Below are 21,904 nucleotides of genomic sequence, written 5' to 3' on the forward strand. Positions count from 1 at the left end.
GGGCATGGGGGGTGGCAGCAGAGGTGAAGGGAGGTGCATGCCAGGCACGGAGGGAGCAGCCGGGGCGCACCTCCATCACCTGGCAAGCACTGGCTCTCACCTCCTTTGCTGCTGAGGGTCCTGCCCCCCCCTTTGCTGTTTTCAACCTTCTCAGCCAAGGGAAGCCCGTCTGGGTCCCCACCCAGCCATGGTGCCATCAGGTTGGCCTCATGACGTTTTATTAAAGATGAAAATCTCAGTCTTAAAATGGTGGCCTGTCCCCGTGGCTGCAGTTAGGTTCTCAAAGCGCTTAACAACATGCTCTGATGCTCCCATGGACGTCCCAGGGTCAAGCGAAGAAACATGTCCTGAAGTTCCACGCTTCCAGGGAAGAGATGGGTCGAATTCAGAAGGCAACAGTGGTGTGTGGAGAGAGGAGGCTGAGATCCCGCCCCCCCCCCGCCCCCGGTGCTGTTTTCTTAACATGAAATGGCCTTGGGGGAGAATGCCGTTTGCCTTGTTGAGGATACCTAAAAGTGCAGCCCATCAGAGCAACCCCAACGGGGCTGTTTGAGGTTGGAAAATGTGCTGTGGTCCCAAACCAAATCAGCCCCACACCTGCCTAGGAGGAGCCTGCAACGTCAGAACACACCTCTCCACTCAAAATGGGGATATCCCTGGGGGGGGGAAGTAACACGTAGGAAGGCCCTATAGGGGGAACGGTATTCAGCTCAGAGGGCTTCCAGTCAGGATAGAAAGCCAATACCTACATATTACTCTCTCTTTAAGACTAACATCTGGATTCTATTTCTTTGTCACTCCAGCATGACCACAAGAAAGGAGCTCAGGAGAGTGGAGATATGTTGATGAAGGGCTGGGGCAATGCCTAGAGGAGCAGATGATACCCAAAGGCTCCCGTTAAACGCTAGAGGAATTTTTGCGTGGTATGCAACTGTTATGGGAGGTACAAAAGCAATCCCCCCCGCCCCCCCGAAACTGAGGTCACCAGGGTGAAGAGGAGATGGTCACGAAACAAATGGTGTCCTTGATTACACCCTTTCATTTTCTCCCATGTGGTGGTATCGTTGGAGTGTCAGGGTCTTAACTCCTTGTGTTTACAAGGACACGTGATGGGAGTTTTGGCTCTCCTAGGCACAGGTTGCTCCTTTTCGGCTCATAGCCGCAGAACCATTTTTTCATCCTCAGATCACCCAACAGAGCTGCTACTGGCTTTGTTGCAGTAATTAAGTGAAGCCTCATAAGTAATGTGATTTTCACAACAGAGCCAATATGGGGCAGTCTGAGGATGTGAAAATGGCCCTTGGTGTTTGTGGGGCGGAGATGAACAGGGCCGGCGTGCGCCCAGGTGGCACAAAATTCCCATCACATACTTGATACAAAGTATTCATATCATCCACCAACAAACATTTGGACTTTTTAGTAAAGAGTCCAGTAACACCTTTAAGACTAACCAACTGTACTGTAGCATAAGCTTTCAAGAACCACAGCTCTCTTTGTCAGATCCATGCATCTGACGAAGAGAGCTGTGGTTCTCGAAAGCTTATACTACAATAAAGTTGGTGAGTCTTAAAGGTGTTACTGGACTCTTTACTATTTTGCAACTCCAGACTAACATGGCTAACTCCTCTGGATCTTGGACTTTTAATGGCTCTCAGAATAGAATCAGAAGACCCTCATTCAAACCCCTACTTGGCCATGAAGCCAACTGGGTGATCTTGTGCTAATCCCCTTTTTGGCCTAATGTATTTTGCAGGGTTGTTGTGAGCATCAAAAGTGCCTCTGAGGATGGGTGGATTAAAATTGTATGGACTGACAGAGAGGGAGAGATAAGTGAATCGCTGTGACTCATTGCTATGGAATAAACAAAGCCAAGGGCACCATGACTGCAAACAACACTCTCTTTCATAGATCTGAGGCATCTGACCAAGAGAGCTGTGGTTTCCAAAAGTTTATGCTATAATAAAGTTGGTTAGTCCTAAAGGTACTCCTCTTTTTCATGACTCGGAAGCCGAAGACGTATCCACAGCTATTATTTACCCCAAGAATATCATTTCTTCCAACTTCTGTTGTTCTTAGAAGCAGTTTCGTTTTTACCTTCCTCCGTGGAGTAGCGGTGTGTTTGGGGCTTTCTCTCCCCCCAAACAAAAATTGAAATGGTTGGATCCACCAGCAGCTTGTAGTAGCCGGCAATGAGACAAGTCAGATCTTTGGCACTGTTCGATTCCACCATCAGAGTCAGCAGCTTTAAGAGGGGGAATGATAAAAACAGGCTACAATATGCCTAGTATCTGTACGAACACCGAGTTTGCTTACCCTTTTTTATACATACAGGGTTAAAATGTACATATACATTTTGTCTGTACATATACATTTTGTCTGTAATTTAATGCACTCTAATGGGTATGGCGGTTACCAAGAGATAAGATAAATCTCAATGAAACAAATCATCCCTTATCTAAAATTATGTAATGCAGCAGGACTAGGTATTAGGGTGGTCTGCGTCCAATCACACAGTTCTGATGCCTTAAGGACACTTAAGTCTTAGGAAGAGGGGATTTTGGAAGGTAATTCCCCATTCCCACAGCAGACCCCTCCCTTTACCTCTTATGTTGTTTCTTAAGGTCCACTGACTCCCCAGGAACAAAATTCGGGGGTGCTCAGTGAACTTCCAACAGTAAAGTTCTGCTCTGCAGGGTCCACGGATCACTGAATACATGCCAATCTGTCTTGTTATAAATATTATATGACTGATTGCTCATCAGCACAGAAACAATATAAAAGCCACTGAGTTAGATCTCACCGAAAAAGTCTACATGTGCAAGTGCTGGTATATTTGCCAATTCTCCTCTACAGCCGCCCTTCAATTCTGCCCCCCAAGCTATTCTTAGGGGTCCCCGACCCCCAGGATCAGCATTTGGGGCTGCAGTAGGAGGGGAAGAGGCAGGGAAATAGCACTTCCATAGAAATTGTAGGCAGGATCCAAGCCACAGAATTGCCATCATTATAGTACAAGATGTCCATATCATTAACACAGCAGAACTTCTGATAATTACTCGGTGCTAATACACTGTTGGACTAGATTCAGCCTCAGATTCGGTCACATGTTCAGTGACTGAATTAGAGCTTGAAAAATTCCAGAGCTGAGAGCTTGAAAAGAGTCTGGAAGTCATAAATCACTGGTAAGCTTTTGATTCTTTCATCCCGGATGTGATCATACTTAACATGCATTAAAATGTAAGTAAATAATATAAATTATAATGGCACCTTTGCGAGCTGGCAGCAAGAGGCAGTATTGCTGGAACTCTTTTTTTTTTAATATAGAGGAAGAACTAGTTTCTCAGGATAACAACAACACTTTTTGAATCCTGACCACGTAACCAAATTCTCCAACTGAGGATGACTGCATTGGTTTAGTTGGGTCTCCCCTGCTATGAACATGTTATGTGGATTTTGGAAAACTATATTAAAACGTCTCTCCCCCATCCACACACAGGTCAAGAAATCATGAATTACCTTAATATCTTGGAGGTAGATTTTTACCATGCTCACTTTGTCCGATTCTTCAAGAAGCTCCAGTCTGCTAATGTTAGCAAACTCTGCCAACATGGTGATGATGTTCAGTTTGTTATTCACAACCTGGCTGATTCCATATTTGGCTCCCACCAACAGGGCAACGCATGATTCTCTGTCCTGGAGCTACATTGGGAAATAATCACTTGGACAGGTTTAGGATTCACTGGCCCCATCAAGCAAAGTATTTATCACAGATCGAACACCATAGCAGCCATTTCTGTACCATCTAACATTCAATGCTTTTCAGTGTAAGCTGAACCACAAGTGGAAACGTGGGAACGAGTCCATCAGACTGGAGGGTCCATAAGATAGACCAGGTTAGCTATCTAAATTAATACGCTGCAAGTTTGGAGATGGGTGATTGGTCACTGTTATTGCTGCCTATGATCTTCATTCATTGCACATATATTTTGCCATGTGAGTCTTTCAGCTGCGATAGGGACAGAATTCCTAACAGTCCTGGAATAAGAAGTGAAAACTATGTTACAGGAAAAGGGTGCAGAAAATTCCTGTGTGGATGTTCCATTGCCAATGTTTGCACATTTTATTTATTTATTTAAAACATTTGTATGCCACTTTCTACCTAAAGAGGGTCCCAAGGAGAACACTAAAAAATTCAAATCAACATTTTAAACAATTTAAAATAGTATAAAAATAATTCACACACACGCAACACCAAATAAGGAGGGGCAATAACAATTACTGAGGGGCCGTTTCCACATGCTGTTAAAGAGACGGTCTACTTACTGGCGTTTTTTTCCACAGATTCCAGATGCCTCCGATTTCAAAGCAGAAGCAGGTTGTTTGTCTTGCGTCTGATCAGCGTCCTTGACCCGGCACAGGAAATCCCGGTCTCAGAAAAGACGCTGATTAGACACAAGACAAACTGCCTGCTTCCGCTTTGAAATCGGAGGCATCTGGAATCTGTGAAAAAAACCGCCAGCCTTCAGTAAGTAGACCGTCTCTTTAACAGCATGTGGAAACGGCCAGGGTATGCCAAACAAAACAAAAAAGCATTCACCCCCTGGTGGAAGACAGCAATAGAGGGGGGCAGATGAATCTCCCCAGGGAGGGAATTCCACAGTTTTGGTGCTACGACTGATAAAGCCCTTCCTTGGTTTGCCACCCCTCCAGCCTCAGGTGGGCCTTTGAGGATGACCTGAGTGACTAAGTGGGTTCCTATTGGAGAAGGCAGCCCTTATGGTATGCTGGCTCCAACCTGTGTTTGCAGCGATGATGAATGCAAAACAGAAAATCCTTGGCATGTAGAAGCAGTCTTAAAAATATATAGTCACAACTGGCTTTTATTTGTACTGTGTTTGCGATTTCATAGTTTTTCTATTGTCATTGTGCCCGATGAGTGGAAAAGTGGAGTACGAATGAATAAATTAGTTAGTCAGGCTGCATTACAACACACCAAAGAAGAGGGGTAGAGTGGCTAGGGCTGGATCCACACCTCGCTGGATATTGTTGTGCAGTAGCAATCATTTGCAACAGGATTTTCCTGCGTGAACAGGCCAATCTGGTTGCGACTGATTGCTAGAGCACAATGAGAGAGCAAATATTTACTGTTGTGTGGATGCAGCCTAGGATGGAAAAGGGGGCACCCGATGGAGCTGCTGCAAACCCCACTCTCCGTGTGCAGAGAGAGCAGGTTCGCGATTTTTGCCTGTAACAGGAGACAAACTGTGTCCTGCTTCAGTGACTTCCCAGAAGCCCACATCCTTGCCCAGGGTCCAAAGAAAACAATCAAGAGAGAAGTATAACTGCAGCCTCCATGTTCTCCTTCTCTGCCGATTGTCTCTGCAGCAACTGCTGTCAAGGTTTTGAAGGAGGAGGTGGAGAACCGTGCTAATGTAAACGCGCCTTTAGGGATTTTATTTTACTGAAAGGGTGATGTGCCAGAAAGCAGGAAGGAAAGCAGGAAATGGCATCTAAGAGCTCACCCTCGGTGAACTCTGGCAACTTCGCTGCATCATCCAGTCGCTGGCTAGGAAGGCAAAGCCGCCTTGTTCTCTGTGCCAGACGGGTGCTTCTTCAAACCCGTTTATTAAGGAGGCAGAAGCTGGCATGAGAGTGCCCTGGTATGGCATCCATAACACAAATGGAATCCAACAACATAGAGAAACCATAGAGAAAAGACGCCCGACATTTTGGATACTTAAAAATTTAATTTTGGCAAAGATTGGGACATTTGAAAAAAAGGAAAACGTTTAATTATACGCCACGGAGCTAAGGAAGAGAGCAGATTCGTGGGAGCGAGCTAAAGCAAGCCCCACGATGTCGAAAAAAGAGTGGCAATCGGCAATAGAAAATCTGGACAAAAAACTTGTAGACATGATGAAAGAACTTAAGGACACGAAATTGGAGCTTATTAAGGAGGTTAAAGAAGTTACACAGACAGTAAAGTTGGAGCTGTCAGAAGTGAAAAAAGGCGTGGAAACGATTAGTAGTGAATTACAAGGAACGCAGCAGAGAGTCAAAACAGTAGAAGACGCGATGGAGAATTTAATAGACACGCAACAAACAGAGATGAGGCTGGTGAAGGGGAGGATGTCAGTTGCAGAAACTAAACACATGGAGAAGCAGCTTCGTTTTCGTGGTCTGCCAGAAGTGGAAGGGAAGTCAGCGCAAGAACAGATGACTGAGGTGTTGGCTGAATACCTGGGGAAGGAGGAGGAGGAAATTGTGGCTATCCTAGATGTGGCGTACCGTGTGAACTCGAGAATTGCAACCCAGAGGAAATTACCAAGGGATGTGATTGTGCAGTTTACAACTAGAAACATGAAAGAGAGGATTGTGACAAAACAATTTCAAGATCCATTGGAGATTGATGGCAAGACGATTATCATAATGAAGGAACTGCCCAGATCAGTGTTATTGGACAGGAAAAAATATAAAGTGCTAATTCAGACTTTGAAGGACATGAATATCAGGTACAGATGGGAGTTACCGGAAGGAGTGTCCTTTGAGTTTGGAGGGGCAAAAAAACGCATCAGATCTGAGCGGGAGATGGAGAGATTTATTAAGGACAATGAAAAAGACTTACCAACAAAACCATGAATATGGAGTGTAAAGTATTATCTTGGAATGTAAATGGACTAAACTCACCGAATAAGAGGAAAAATATTTTTCATTGGCTACTAAAACAAAAATGTGATATTGTTTGTTTGCAGGAGACCCATATCAGAAAACAGGATGTAAAATACTTAAAATCTGGAAAATTGGGCAAAGAATTTGTAGCGGCCTCCAACAAGAAAAAAAGAGGAGTGGTGTTGTACATAAAAGAGGAGCTGCAGCCAAAATTTGTTATGAGAGATGTGGAAGCTAGATTTGTAGCAGTGGAATGCAATTGGAATTTAAAGAGAGTGTTGGTAGTCGGACTTTATGCACCTAACGGTGCAAAGGAAAGCTTCTTTGAGGATTTAAGGAAGCATTTAGACGATCTTGTATATGACCAGATAATTCTTGCTGGAGACTTCAATGGAGTGACAGATTTGGAACTAGACAAAAAGACTACAACAGCACAAAAGAAAAGAGGACTATTGCCAAAGCTTTTTTTTGAGTTGATTCAACAAGAGACTCTCGAAGACGTATGGAGGAGAGAATATCCTAAAACCAGACAGTTTACTTTTTATTCTGCAAGGCATCTTACATTATCAAGAATTGATATGATCTGGGCCTCAAAAGACTTAGCGTTATGGACTAAGGAGGTAGAAATAATGCCGATGGTAGGCTCAGATCACAACCCAATTATGTGGAAATTTGGAAAAAGGAGAAAAAGGAAAGCCTGGAGAATAAATGAGGACTTGTTACAGGAAAGTGAGAATATGGAAATATTGAGAAGAGAGACAAAGTTTTTCATACAATACAACGTGAATAAAGAAGTACCAACCAGCAAAGTTTGGGACGCGTACAAGGCGGTTGTAAGGGGCATACTAATGGATTTAAATGGCAGAGCAAGGAAAAAGAAAGAGGAGAAAAGACAAGAGATTGAGGAGAAAATAAAAGCCAAAGAAGCACAGTTAAAAAAGAGACCAGGAAAAAAGAAAATATACCAGGAAATCAAAATTCTTCAAGAACAGCTAACAGCAATGAGTAATAAAGAATTGGAGTGGAACCTTAAAAGACTGAACCAAAAAGCGTTTGAGGGCGCTAATAAACCTGGGAAATATTTGGCATGGCAATTGAAGAAGAAAAGGGAAAAGAAAATAATAAATAAAATCTGTGAAGAAAATAAAACGTACCTGGAGCAGACTACCATTAGTAGAGCCTTTTATAAATTCTATGCTAAGCTGTATAATAAAAAAGAAGTAAACAAAGAATCAATAGCATCATATTTGGAGAAAACCAAACTTCCAGAAATCTCGGAAGCTTGGAGAAATAAGTTGAACAGTGAAGTAACTGATGAGGAAATAAGTAAGGCAATACAATCCGCAAATCTAGGAAAGGCGCCAGGGCCAGATGGACTTACGGCTAAATTTTATAAGACAATGGCCAATGAACTGGCACCATTCCTAAAAGAGGTGATGAATGGAGTTTTTAGGGATCAAAGGATTCCAGACACTTGGAGTGAAGCGAATATATCATTGATCCCAAAAGAGGGCCAAGATCTGACTAACGTGAAAAATTACAGACCTATATCATTACTTAACAACGATTATAAAATTTTTGCGAAGATATTGGCGGAGAGACTGAAGGGGTGGCTCTCGGAAGTCATAGAGGAGGAACAAGCAGGTTTTTTGCCAGACAGACAAATAAGAGACAATTTAAGGACAGTGATCAATGCTATTGAATACTATGACAAGCGTTGTGATAAAGAGGTTGGTTTCTTCTTTGTAGACGCTGAAAAAGCGTTTGACAATTTAAACTGGGACTTTATGTTTGCCACTATGGAAAAGCTACAACTGGGAGAAAGATTCATCAGAGCAATTAAAGAAATTTACAGAGACCAGACTGCAGCAATTGTAGTGAATGATGAACTGACCAAGAAATTGACGATTAGTAAAGGAACAAGACAAGGTTGCCCGTTATCTCCATTGTTGTTCATTTTAGTATTGGAGATTCTGATGATACAAATACGACAAGATGAGGAAATACGAGGAATAAAAATAAAGGACTATTCATATAAGGTCAGAGCATTTGCAGATGACATAATGTTAATTGTAGAAGATCCATTGGAGAACATGCCAAAAGTGATAGACAAGATCAAGGAGTTTGGAGACTTGGCAGGTTTTTTCATTAACAAAAAGAAGTCAAAGATATTATGCAAAAACATGACTAAGCAGAAACAACAATTGTTAATGGAAACAACGGATTGTGAAGTAACTAGTAAGGTGAAATACTTGGGAGTTGAGCTGACTGCAAAAAATATAGATTTGTTCAAGAATAATTATGAAAAATTATGGACTCAGATAGAGAGAGACTTGATCAAATGGAATAGATTGAACTTGTCATGGTTGGGCAGGATTGCAGCAGTTAAGATGAATGTGCTACCAAGAGTAATGTTTTTGCTACAGACAATACCAATCATCAGAGACTCTAAACAATTTGAAAAATGGCAGAGGAAAATATCAGATTTTGTTTGGGCAGGCAAGAAGCCTCGAGTGAAAGTGAAAGTTTTACAAGATGCAAAGGAAAGAGGCGGAATGCAACTGCCCAACCTGAGACTTTATCATGATGCAATCTGCCTAGTTTGGTTAAAAGAGTGGATGACACTAAAGAATAAGAAACTATTAGCCCTAGAGGGATATAAAAAAATTTTTGGATGGCACGCATACCTATGGCATGACAAAGTAAAGGTCAACTCGATGTTCCTGCATCATTTTGTAAGGAGAAGTTTATATACAATCTGGAAGAAGTATAGAACTTACCTACAAGAAGGAACTCCCTTGTGGGTGGTTCCGTATGAGGTGATAGACCCGAGAGCTGTCGATAATGAACAACAATGTTTAACATACAAAGATATAACTAAAATTGAAGTATCTAAACTTAGAATAAAGACGCAAGAGGAACTATCACCTAACTATGATTGGTTCCAGTATAGACAGATTAGAGACTTATACAACTCGGACTCTGCAAAAGGGGGCATACGAACAGAGAACTCGGAACTAGAGCAGACCCTTTTTAAAGAAGACAAGAAAAGAATATCCAAGGTATACCAAGTACTGTTGAAATGGTATACTGAGGATGAGATAGTTAAAACACAGATGGTGAAATGGGCTATAAATTTCAATAAAGAAATAACAATGGAGGCATGGGAATACTTGTGGAAAACTACAATGAAGATAACGACATGTACTAATATTAAAGAGAACATCTACAAAATGATTTATCGTTGGTACATGACACCAAAGAAGATTGCGCTAGGGAACTTGCACACTTCTAATAAATGCTGGAAATGTAGGAAGCATGAGGGCTCCCTCTATCACATGTGGTGGTCGTGTGAGGTAGCTAGGCAGTTCTGGGGGGAAATAATAAGAGAAATGAGTGAAATTTTACAGTTTCAAATAAATAAGAACCCAGAACTCCTGCTGCTAAACTTGGGAATGGAGGGAATTCCAGCCCATCATAGGACGTTGATATTTTATATGACTGCAGCAGCTAGACTTTTGTATGCGCAGAAATGGAAAGTACAAGAAGTGCCAACTATTGAAGATTGGATCTACAAATTGCTGTACATGGCTGAAATGGACAAGATGACAAGAAAACTGAGAGATCTGGACTCAGGGCAGTTTAACACAGACTGGGAGAAGCTGAAACAATATCTGGAGAAGAAATGGGAGGTGGGAGGAAAACTGTGGCAGTTTGAGAACTACTGAAGTATAATAAAAGTATAAAAGAGAGGGGTGACTTTACCGGGGGAGGAAGAGAAATGTGAATTTATAAGCAGTTAGATTAATTGATTGAGATATATATAGATATGTAAAGGTTAATTGATAGAATATTGATAGAGAATAATTAATGATAAGGTTTAAACATGAGGATTGAGTAATTAACAATATTTTCTTTCTTTGATAAGATTTATATGCACCAAACTGAATGCATAGAAGAGTTAAATTGATTGATTATGTGATGAGTTATATAGAATTACCATAAAAAGATGAAATGAGTAACATATAGAGAACAAATCAAATTGTTTGATTTAAATGTGGGAAATTTTTATGGTTTATGATATATAGGTTTATGATATATAGAAATATTCAAAACTGGAAAATGGGATAAATTGTTTATCTAAAGACGTACAGTTTGGGTGTATAATAAGTAAAGGAGTTAAAGATGTACTGCTTAATATAATGGAGAATGTATATTTGTTTTAGACAGAGGAATTTAATAGAAGTAAGGGAAAAGGGACAGAGGGTGGGAAAGCTGTTGGAAGTCAACAAAAGGGGGGGAAAGGGAGGGGGTTAGAAACGAAAAATTAGGGGAAAATTGAATGTAATGTAAAAATAATAATGTTCTAACCCAATAAAAAAATTTTCTAAAAAAAAAAAAAAACACAAATGGAATCCAACTACCCACTGGCAAGATTAGGTGTGTGATGCAATTTTTGCGTAAGTGCACCAAAAGCACAGCATTGTGCATAGCATTCAGTTTCTTGAGACTTCCAGCGCTCCTTTTTTTAAGCAAGTCCATCGCTTCCATTTGGATGACCATAGTGGAAACGGCTTCATTTTCGTATGTTATCTCTGAGGCCCACTGGACTCCCCACTTCCTGTCGCCCCCCCCCTCTCCACTGTGCAGCTCAACCATTCCTTTCATCTCACCATAACACTGCACAGGAAGTAGGGGGAGTCTATTGCTGGTACACTCCTGACAGAGCCACCTTCCTCACAGGAAGTAGGGGGAGTCTATAGCTGGTACACTCCTGACAGAGCCACCTTCCTCACAGGAAGTAGGGGGAGTCTATTGCTGGTACACTCCTGACAGAGCCACCTTCCTCACAGGAAGTAGGGGGAGTCTATAGCTGGTACACTCCTGACAGAGCCACCTTCCTCACAGGAAGTAGGGGGAGTCTATTGCTGGTACACTCCTGACAGAGCCACCTTCCTCACAGGAAGTGGGGGGAGTCTATAGCTGGTACACTCCTGACAGAGCCACCTTCCTCACAGGAAGTGGGGGGAGTCTATTGCTGGTACACTCCTGACAGAGCCACCTTCCTCACAGGAAGTGGGGGGAGTCTATAGCTGGTACACTCCTGACAGAGCCACCTTCCTCACAGGAAGTAGGGGGAGTCTATTGCTGGTACACTCCTGACAGAGCCACCTTCCTCACAGGAAGTAGGGGGAGTCTATAGCTGGTACACTCCTGACAGAGCCACCTTCCTCACAGGAAGTAGGGGGAGTCTATTGCTGGTACACTCCTGACAGAGCCACCTTCCTCACAGGAAGTAGGGGGAGTCTATAGCTGGTACACTCCTGACAGAGCCACCTTCCTCACAGGAAGTGGGGGGAGTCTATTGCTGGTACACTCCTGACAGAGCCACCTTCCTCACAGGAAGTAGGGGGAGTCTATAGCTGGTACACTCCTGACAGAGCCACCTTCCTCACAGGAAGTAGGGGGAGTCTATTGCTGGTACACTCCTGACAGAGCCACCTTCCTCACAGGAAGTAGGGGGAGTCTATAGCTGGTACACTCCTGACAGAGCCACCTTCCTCACAGGAAGTAGGGGGAGTCTATTGCTGGTACACTCCTGACAGAGCCACCTTCCTCACAGGAAGTAGGGGGAGTCTATTGCTGGTACACTCCTGACAGAGCCACCTTCCTCACAGGAAGTAGGGGGAGTCTATAGCTGGTACACTCCTGACAGAGCCACCTTCCTCACAGGAAGTAGGGGGAGTCTATTGCTGGTACACTCCTGACAGAGCCACCTTCCTCACAGGAAGTAGGGGGAGTCTATTGCTGGTACACTCCTGACAGAGCCACCTTCCTCAGACTAGTGGCGGGTTCCAAGGGCCACATCATGAATCATGACACGGTTACCAGCATTGCAACTCGGGCGGCCAACCCTGCAGGCAAAGTGTGAGATTTTCATTTTGGCATATGCAAGGCCACTCTTTCATTCCTGATCAGCTGTCCCCAAGTAACGACTACTTTCTTGACTTGTCTTCTGAAACAAGTGCAAACGCTTCACAAATAGGCCTTAACAGCATCTTCACAGGTATATCAGTATGCAGAGGTAGAAAGCAAGGTTCTTTTATACAAAGGAAGTGTTCGTTTAAATAATGGCCGTTTTCCCACTGCTTACAGGCCACGGAACATCGCGCCGAGCTCCCAGAACGACAGCATCTTCCTGGCACATTTTCTGCTGTTCTTGCGCGAAAATGTACCAGGGAGACGCTGTCGTTCCGGGAGCTCGGCGTGATGTTCCGTGGCCGGTAAGCAGTGTGAAAATGGCCAATATGTTCCCTTAAGCCAATATTCCTTCAGCCGGATTGATCTTCATTGACCCAGCACCCCCAAATATATACAAGCCATACTGTTTCTTGTCACACTCACAAACCACTGCTGGGTCCTGACTTGTATGCTCCCGGAACAGAATTGTGTTAAAACGTGGGTGTGGATCCAGCCTTAGGGTAAAAAGCCTTACTCCAACTTAACTGGCTCTTCCATTAGAGGAAGGATCCTTAGGCTGGAAGGGCAGTGGCCAGATCCACACCATTAAATGCAATGGAAGATTGAGAGTTTTGTCAAGAAGTATCCTCACAGCGAGTCAAGCAAAGGTACGCTTAAGAGTTTGCCGTTTCATTGCATTCGTTATTAAAATAAATACCTTACCATGAGAGTAACGTTAAAGATTTTCCCTCCGTAGAGTTTCAGGTCTCCAAGAATCTGCAGGTAACACAGGCGCACCTGTGTTGCTGAGAGGAGGTGCTGCAATTTTTGAGAAGTAGTAGTTAACACGACCAGTTCCTGTAGAAGTCCGAATCAAGCGACCCGAGTGCTTCCAACGAGACTATGAGCCAAGCTACAAGTGATGAATGACACTTGCCTGGCGAGTGAACAGACTCACGTGTATTCCTCCCTGTTCACTTGCGCTCCACTTGATCACGTAGTGATCAAGTGGAGCGCAAGTGAACAGGGAGGAATACACGTGAGTCTGTTCACTTGCCAGGCAAGTGTCATTCATCACTTGTAGCTTGGCTCTGAGATTCATGTTGCTTGTTTCCATTTAAGACCTAGGCCACGTGTATTCCTCCCTGTTCACTTGCCATTCACTTGCTCTCCACTTGATCAAGGAATATACGTGAGTCTGTTCACTTACCAGGCAAGTGTAATTCGTCACTTGTAGCTTGGCTCTGAATTCACTGTGGTAGAGAACAGTGGTGTGTAGGAGTGGCTGCTCCACACCCCTCCTGGGCTGCTCCCGGGACAACTACGGCACATGTCATGTGGTAGCCTTGAACATGGGGTTATTCCTGGGAAGCACTTTTAGTTTTGGGGAAATCAGATGGGAATGTTGTGTGCACTACCGGCCACAATACTGGGCAGAAACTCCCCAAATCAGAAACATACACAAAAAGATGGTGACTAATTCTCTCTCTGCTCTTAAAAACCAAGGTCGTCGTATAAACACAGAGGCTTATCCCACAGCCAATCACAGCCGTGCCCTGCATGTGCTGTTTTTAACAACTTCGTGACATTGTCTCTGGAAGCACTGCAGTAAGTAACCTAGAGAACGGAAGCTGTTATGACCCTGTACAGTAATATCATTGGCAGTCCTGAAGACTACAAGCAGCACAGAGCTTTGATGCTCGCAAAGACCAGCTTAGAACTGGTTTCCCTGTCAGTTGCTTACTGGTATTCATAGCTTTCATGTGATTGTGGGGCCTTTGCTTTAGACACGCAACAGAAGCCCACACATGGGCCGTTTCCACGTGGCTCCCCGCTGCTCGTAACAACCCAGAAGATCGCGCAAAAACCACAGAAGATAGCGTTTTCTCGCGCGACATCATGTGACGTTGCGCAAATCTCGCGCGAGAAAACGTGATCTTCCGCGTTTTTTGCGCGATCTTCTGGGTTGTTACGAGCAGCGGGGAGCCGTGTGGCCATGAACCAAGGCCCTCTTCTTTGTAAGCAGAATGCCAGAACTGCATCATGACAGTCTTCCAACAGATGCGTGAAAGCAGCATTACCTTTTGCCTTGGATCCAGCAAAAGTTGGTTCCTCTTCATGTGAAAGCTAACGGCCTTTTTGATGTCTTTGCCTCTCATGTTTCGGAGTAATGTTGGCGAGATAAAATTTTCTATTCCCCAATCCTTCCTGTAACAAAAATCCATGTGTGGGGGAGGGCAGAGCTGAGATTAAATTATTGCAATTAAAACAGCCGTTAAGAACACATTTTTGTAGCACTTGACAGTGGTATTTCTCCCCATCCTCCAGCTCCCTAATCCCCAATACGTTTTTTCATTTTCCCCACCAGTGCTGTAACCAGGGCTTTTTTTCTGGGAAAAGAGGTGGTGAAACTCAGTGGGGTGCTCTTGGAGAAAATGGTCACATGGCTGGTGGCCCCGCCCCCTGATCTCCAGACAGAGGGGAGTCTAGATTGCCCTCTAGTTTGCCCGCTCAGAGGCACGGAGGGCAATCTCAACTCCCTTCTGTCTGGAGATCAGGGGGCGGGGCCACCAGCCATGTGACCATTTTCAAGAGGTTCCGGAACTCTGTTCCACCACGTTCCAGCTGAAAAAAAGCCCTGGCTGCAACTAATTGGGACAACCTATGAAATGTCAGCTTTAAAGTAAAGAAGAACAGGAATTTCCTTTGGAGTGTCCACGGCAGAGAGTGACTGTCAAAAACCCAGGGTGAGTTTTAAAATGTCTGTGGGCCTTCCAGTACATGACTGCTGAAATTCCAAGTTCTTTCTACTCAGACAGAGATACTTTTTACTCAGAACAGCTGTTGTACTATAACCAGGGCTTTTTTTCAGCAGGAACGCAGTGGAATGGAGTTCTGGAACCTCTTGAAAATGGTCACATGGCTGGTGGCCCCGCCCCCTGATCTCCAGACAGAGGGGAGTTTAGATTGCCCTCCGCGCCGAGTGGCACGAAGGGCAATCTGAACTCCCCTCTGTCTGGAGATCAGGGGGCGGGGCCACCAGCCATGTGATGATTTTTTCGGAGGGCAACCCACTGAGTTCCACAACCTCTTTTCCCAGAAAAAAGCCCTGACTATAACTATATCCTGCTCCTTTCTTTTCCTTCTCCTTCGCCTATCTCAGCTAACAGGATTCAGTGGCTGAATATGCTTTGCTGTGACTGACTGGAGGCACAGAGCCCACGAGAAGTTTTAGTGATGCCCCTCTGCCTGGCCAGCTGCCCTTATTAAGCCTCTTAGGTGCAAACTAGATGATGTGTCTGATATGTGGAGCCCTGCAGTGGGGAAATGGCATGGGAAGGAAGGCCAAAGCCCCTCCTCCCTCCATGCCACAGGCCTGAGCCAAATGTTTGGCAACTTCAGTTCTCCAACATCATGTTTAACTGGACAAGCATCACAGCCAGGACGGATGCCAGAAGTAACATCTAGTTTGGGCCTCAGCAAGCTGGCATTTGATATCTACACTGTCACCTTGAATATTTATCACGTAACAGATCCAGAGGAGTTAGCCGTGTGAGTCTGTAGTGGCAAAATAGTAAAGAGTCCAGTAGCACCTTTAAGACTAACCAACTTTATTGTAGCATAAGCTTTCGAGAACCACAGCTCTCTTTGTCAGATGCAACTTTATTGTAGCATAAGCTTTCGAGAACCACAGCTCTCTTTGTCAGATGCAACTTTATTGTAGCATAAGCTTTCAAGAACCACAGCTCTCTTCGTCAGATGCAACTTTATTGTAGCATAAGCTTTCGAGAACCACAGCTCTCTTCGTCTGATGCATCATCAGACGAAGAGAGCTGTGGTTCTTGAAAGCTTATGCTACAATAAAGTTGCATCTGATGAAGAGAGCTGTGGTTCTTGAAAGTTTATGCTACAATAAAGTTGGTTAGTCTTAAAGGTGCTACTGGACTCTACTATTTTATCACATAACAGAGGCATGTTTTGATTTTCAATCACTGTTAAATTTTGGATTACAAAATTAAGGAGGATAGATGTATTTTGGGATGTCATTGAGTCTGGAGATGTTGCTGAGTATATATGAGAGGCTTATGAAGAAGACGGGGCATTAACATCTTTTGTGTGATAGCAACAGCAGAATTATGCATTCCTTGTTTTGGAAAAAGAAAAATGCTTTACCAACGTATCAGCCAAACAAGAATGGCCGTTCCTGTTACAAGCACTGACAAAAAAGAGGGGAGGGGGGGAAAACCCACAGGAAACAAAATGCCAATATATAATTTCTCAGTATATTTCAAAGTGCAATGTGCTCAACTTTTCCTATTTCTTGCAATACAGTAATTTAAACAGAATCATACAGATTACAGACAACAATCTTACAATAAGGTGCAAAGATATCCGGATTCACCAATAATTCAAACTCAGTAAAGAAATGTCCTTGTTTCCTATGTCACTTTCTTTTTCCGTTCGATTCCTCTGCTGGTAGACTCACACTGATGGCATGTTCACAGTATCTCACGACATTAGATGGTGAATCCAGATATCTTTGCACCTTTCAGAAGACTGTGCCCTGCTTGCAGAAACTTGCACAACAGCACTTTTAGAATTCTGAGAACACAAAGTGGGCACCATCACAAAATGGCTGTCAGAGGGGCTGGCACCAATCACAAAGTGTTGGGAGGTGCCCGGCCAAGCATGCTTTTAGGATGGGAAGCAGCTGTTTCCGGAGACTTGCTCCCTACAGATACAAAGGTGACATCCTCTGGGTTCTTCTGAAGCACCTCCTGCTCTAATGAAGCAGAAGAAAACCAGAGCAGGTTCTTTGCTTGGGGAAGAAGGACAAGGGAAACATATTAGCAGGCACCATGGTGACTGTGGGCACTGTATCAGAATCGCTCCCCCAAGGGAACAATTTTCATGTGGTCTTTATTGTCTGTGCCATGGAATCAGAATTTGGTGGGGCACTAAATACACTTCCTGTGGAGGAAGGTTCCAGAAAGTGTTGCTTCAAGAATTAGTTTATGAGGTACCACAGGGTTTCCTTTTGACATCCATGCTATCTAACATCTAAAATGAAGCTGATGGAAGAGACCATCATTTTTTTTTCATCTAATTTTACGGAAGTCATGGAAATTGTCAATCAGTAGCTGTAGTCAGTGAAAGACCTGAATGCGGGTGAACAAACTGACATTTAATCCAGACAGCTGAGAAGAACTGCGGCTGGAAGTAAAACTGAGAAGGGAATTCAGGTCTCCTCTTGAAGGAGCCTACGTGCAGCACGGCGGAAACACCTCTATCATTAACAGGAGATGGAGATTGTCCTCCTAGCAGCCGTCCTGCTAGCGACTGTCCCCAGCCTCCTCCCAGCAATATGCCACTCTCCTGGCTCACCCAACCCTCAGAGGACAGGTAAGCACGTACAGGGCTTTTTTTCAGGGGGAACGCGGGGGAACGGAGTTCCGGAACCTCTTGAAAATGGTCACATGGCCGGTGGCCCCGCCCCCTGATCTCCAGACAGAGGGGAGTTGAGATTGCCCTCCGCGCCGCTCCAGCAGCATGGAGGTCAATCTCAACTCCCCTCTGTCTGGAGATCAGGGGGCGGGGCCACCAGCCATGTGACCATTTTCTCCAAGGGCAACCCACTGAGTTCCACCACCTCTTTTCCCAGAAAAAAAGCCCCGAGTATGTACCTACCTACCTAAGAGGGGTTTTCTCTCACATTTCTTATTCAGTACACTGCCACCAGCTGGTTGATTTCAGAATTATCTGCAAAGAGGGCCAGAACGCCACATTCCCTTCTGCACTGCCATTGAAATGCTCTGCCTGCATCTACTGCTACCCAGTGACTGGTTGCCATAGTGACGGATTACCACACTTGCACACTCTTGGGGAATCAGCAATCTACTGACCAACTTCCTTCCTTCCCCTTGGCACACACTTTGAATAGCTCATTCAAATGGTGAGTGCCTAAGCAGTACGGAGAGCAAGTGCCAGCATTTAAAAATTGAACAGTTTATTATAAAGTAAAAGTCCATACACATACGCTGCACAACAGTGGGATGGGCAAGGAATACAAACAGAAAGTGCAAACACACAATCCTCTGTCCCACAACTCTATATATGCCCTAGCTGGTTTTATTCTAAGGCAGGCTAGGTTTTTAAAGCTTTATAAGTGACAACATTCTAAAAGCTTCCCATATCCTTGGTAGCTTTGTCCAGGCAGCCAGCCCACCGTTTGCTCCGCATGGCAATGGCGGCCGTCAGGATGTGAGAGCTCCTTCCTCCAGATGGAATCAGACAAAATGGACCCTTCTCCCTTCCTCTTTCTTCTCTCTGCCTATCCCCTCTGAGAGTCAAATCTTGGGTTGCCATCTAGCCTTCTGCCAGGGCTTTTTTTCTGGAAAAAGCAGTGGTGGAACTCAGTGGGTTGCCCTCAGAGAAAATGGTCACATGGCTGGTGGCCCTGCCCCGATCTCCAGACAGAGGGGAGTTGAGATTGCCCCATGCGGTGCGGAGGGCAATCTCAACTCCCCTCTTTCTGGAGATCAGGGGGCAGGGCCACCAGCCATGTGATCATTTTCAAGAGGTTGTGGAACTCTGTTCCACCTTGTTGCAGCTGAAAAAAAGCCCTGCCTTCTGCATTCCATGTCTTTGTCACCTTCAGGGTGTCAGATCTCGGCCAAGGGGTGAGCTGGCCATTTTGCTGTTTTCAGGCAGGATGCTGATTTGCATTTTCAAAGCTTTGACGGGATGGGACTCACTACAGCTACTGGCAGGATGGGGAATACTTGGGAGCAATCCCCTCTCCCCGCCACCCATCTTCTGCTCACAGAGGGAAACTTTTAAAAACCAAGTGTGGTGTTTGTGCAGAACCTGTGTCTTGAAACGCTTATCTCTATATGGGGAACGGCACAGTTTGCGAGGTAATTCTAAGGGGAACTGAATGCAAGCTGTTCCTTTGGTACCAGATCCCAAGGTGGCCACTTTTGAGTTATTTGAGCTGCTTCCTGTCTTCTTTAAAAAAATGACCTCTCAATTTCTCTAAATATAACATCTTGTTAAAAACAGCATGTAGAATTTTGGCCATATACATGTCTTCATACACGTTTTTTCACTTACTCTATATATTTCAGAGATACTTTCTGTGGCTGAGCACAAGTGATAATCCGCTCTTGGATGTGGAGTGCTGCCAACCGCAGAGCCACACTGCATTTCATCTCCACGGCAAATCTCTCCTGAAGTACGTCGCTGCAGCTCTGAAATGGACAGCGCCCAGTCAGCAGGCAAGAAGAAGTGCACTTTTCATTCACAGAAAGCAATTCTGCACTCACCCACCCACTCAGATCCAAGCTACAAGTGACGCCTTACACAGGTTGGACACTTGTCAGCTTCCCTCAAGTTTTGATGGGAAATGTAGGTGTCCTGGTTTTACAGCTTGGCTCTCCATTACAGCTGCAAGACCAGGATGCCTACATTTCCCATCAAAACTTGAGGGAAGCTGACAAGTGTCCAACCTGTGTCAGGCGTCACTTGTAGCTTGGCTCTCACAAGCAATCACTTTTGTTCTTAGCAGCAGAGGGCAACAGTCTCTAGATTCGCTTCTGTGCTGTGTTGAAGAATGGGGGGATCATTCCCACATTCAAGTTCATCACTTAAGGGAAAAGGAAGTGAGAAGCTGGAAGATCCACGAATGGACTAGACGGGACACTGGTTCTGATACAGCAAAGTACCCCATGCTCTTATGGATCTCCCCAGCATTTTTGTTGGGAAACAGCAACTGTGGGATGTGTGTGTGAGGTATGGCTCAGGGAGCAGAGCATGGGGAAGTGAGATGTAACCATTTATCTGCCATCTCATTTTCCTGACCTCAGCTGGGCGCTTGGAGTTGCTTTGTTGTCCAGTTGAGAGGGAAACTACAAGGACCTCTCTGTGTTATTTATTATTCTTCCATCAATGGGCTCAATTTCTTCTGATTGATCAAATGGGGACCTTAATGATCGCATCATCAGGCAGCGACATGCCCTTGTGAATGAGCCGTACAGATCAAAACTCCTTACGCATCTCACTTTCCAATCTCTTCAAACAGTGGTTTGCAATGGAATCGTATCACATGTACAGCCATGACGTGTTGCGTTATCATGGAGTGATCTACACACATGTTTAAAACAGGAAGTAAGTTTCTAGCTTTTGTATGACTGAGACATACAACTGGAGCTTAAACATACATGGTTTGTGTCAGGGCTTTTTTTTCTGGGAAAAGAGGGGGTGGAACTCAGTGGTGGCACTCAGGACCGCACAATGACGTCACTTTGGGTCAGCTGGAACAAGGAGGGAGTTTTTTAAAGTTTAAATCGCCCTTGGCGAAAATGGTCACATGGCCGGTGGCCCCGCCCCCTGATCTCCAGACAGAGGGGAGTTTAGATTGCCCTCCATGCCATGCCACTCCGTTCCACCATGTTCCTGCTGAAAAAAAGCCCTGGTTTGTGTTTCAAAATGAACAAGCAGAAGTGCCACATGATAAACCTGTTGCTGGATTATTCATGCACATGAAGTGTATTCAGGTCAGGATCAGATGGGCAGCTGTGTTGGCGGAGCAGCAAGATTTGACTCCAATTGACACCTTAAAACTTTTGCAAGCAGCTGGTTCAACTTTTGCTCCAGATCTGTATGTCTCCTGGAGCTTCCAGGAACTGGTTAAAGCCGGGACCTTTGGCATGCCAAGCAGATGCTCTGCCACAGAGCTACAGCCCCTGTCCGGTTAGCTTTTCAGAATGGTCAAATGTTTGAATTCTCATTCACACACAAAACTGTATAAAACGAGTGTACCAGGGAGAGCGTTCTCAGGTAGGCCTTTCCCTGACAGGTCTTTTTCGTATGAGCAGGGAATGTTTAAGGTACTGTTGCCAACAACTTGGGAAAAAAATGTCCTGCCCCTTAGCAGAGGTGTACTAGGATGTAATTTACCAGATGCTGTTTTTTACTTCCATGCTATGAAAAGCTTCAACTGCTGATTTCCACACATGAAGCCTCTGTTCAAGAATCAAGACTTTCCACCCCTCCAGGATGCCTAAACGTTAGTTTTAGGCAAGGTCTAGTCAACCCACCACCCCAGTGTGAATGGTACGAAGTCTGCAATAGATAATTCATGTGCATCTCCTCTGTTTCAGATCTAATTCTTGGCAGTTGTACCAAAGCAACAGGAATCCATTTCTCTAGGGGACTTATCAAGCAAGGGTATCTTTAGAAAACACTGAAGGTGAGATGGTGTTTGAGGTCATTCTTA

General features: G+C 44.5%; 1 protein-coding gene across 1 annotated transcript in view; it reads right to left on the reverse strand.

Annotated features, from left to right (window-relative positions):
* The window catches only part of FRMPD1 (FERM and PDZ domain containing 1), a 51,556-nt gene that overhangs the window by 9,116 nt on the left and 20,536 nt on the right, over positions 1 to 21,904 (reverse strand). Inside the window, exons 9-13 of the mRNA XM_054986131.1 lie at positions 19,741 to 19,877; positions 14,709 to 14,835; positions 13,351 to 13,446; positions 3,514 to 3,696; positions 2,095 to 2,242 (exon numbers count right to left, since the gene is read on the reverse strand). Coding sequence (XP_054842106.1) covers positions 2,095 to 2,242; positions 3,514 to 3,696; positions 13,351 to 13,446; positions 14,709 to 14,835; positions 19,741 to 19,877 — 691 coding nt within the window. The remainder of the gene's footprint in view (positions 1 to 2,094; positions 2,243 to 3,513; positions 3,697 to 13,350; positions 13,447 to 14,708; positions 14,836 to 19,740; positions 19,878 to 21,904) is intronic.

The sequence above is a fragment of the Eublepharis macularius genome, chromosome 8 (genome assembly GCF_028583425.1).
Source record: "Eublepharis macularius isolate TG4126 chromosome 8, MPM_Emac_v1.0, whole genome shotgun sequence".
NCBI lineage: Eukaryota > Metazoa > Chordata > Lepidosauria > Squamata > Eublepharidae > Eublepharis > Eublepharis macularius.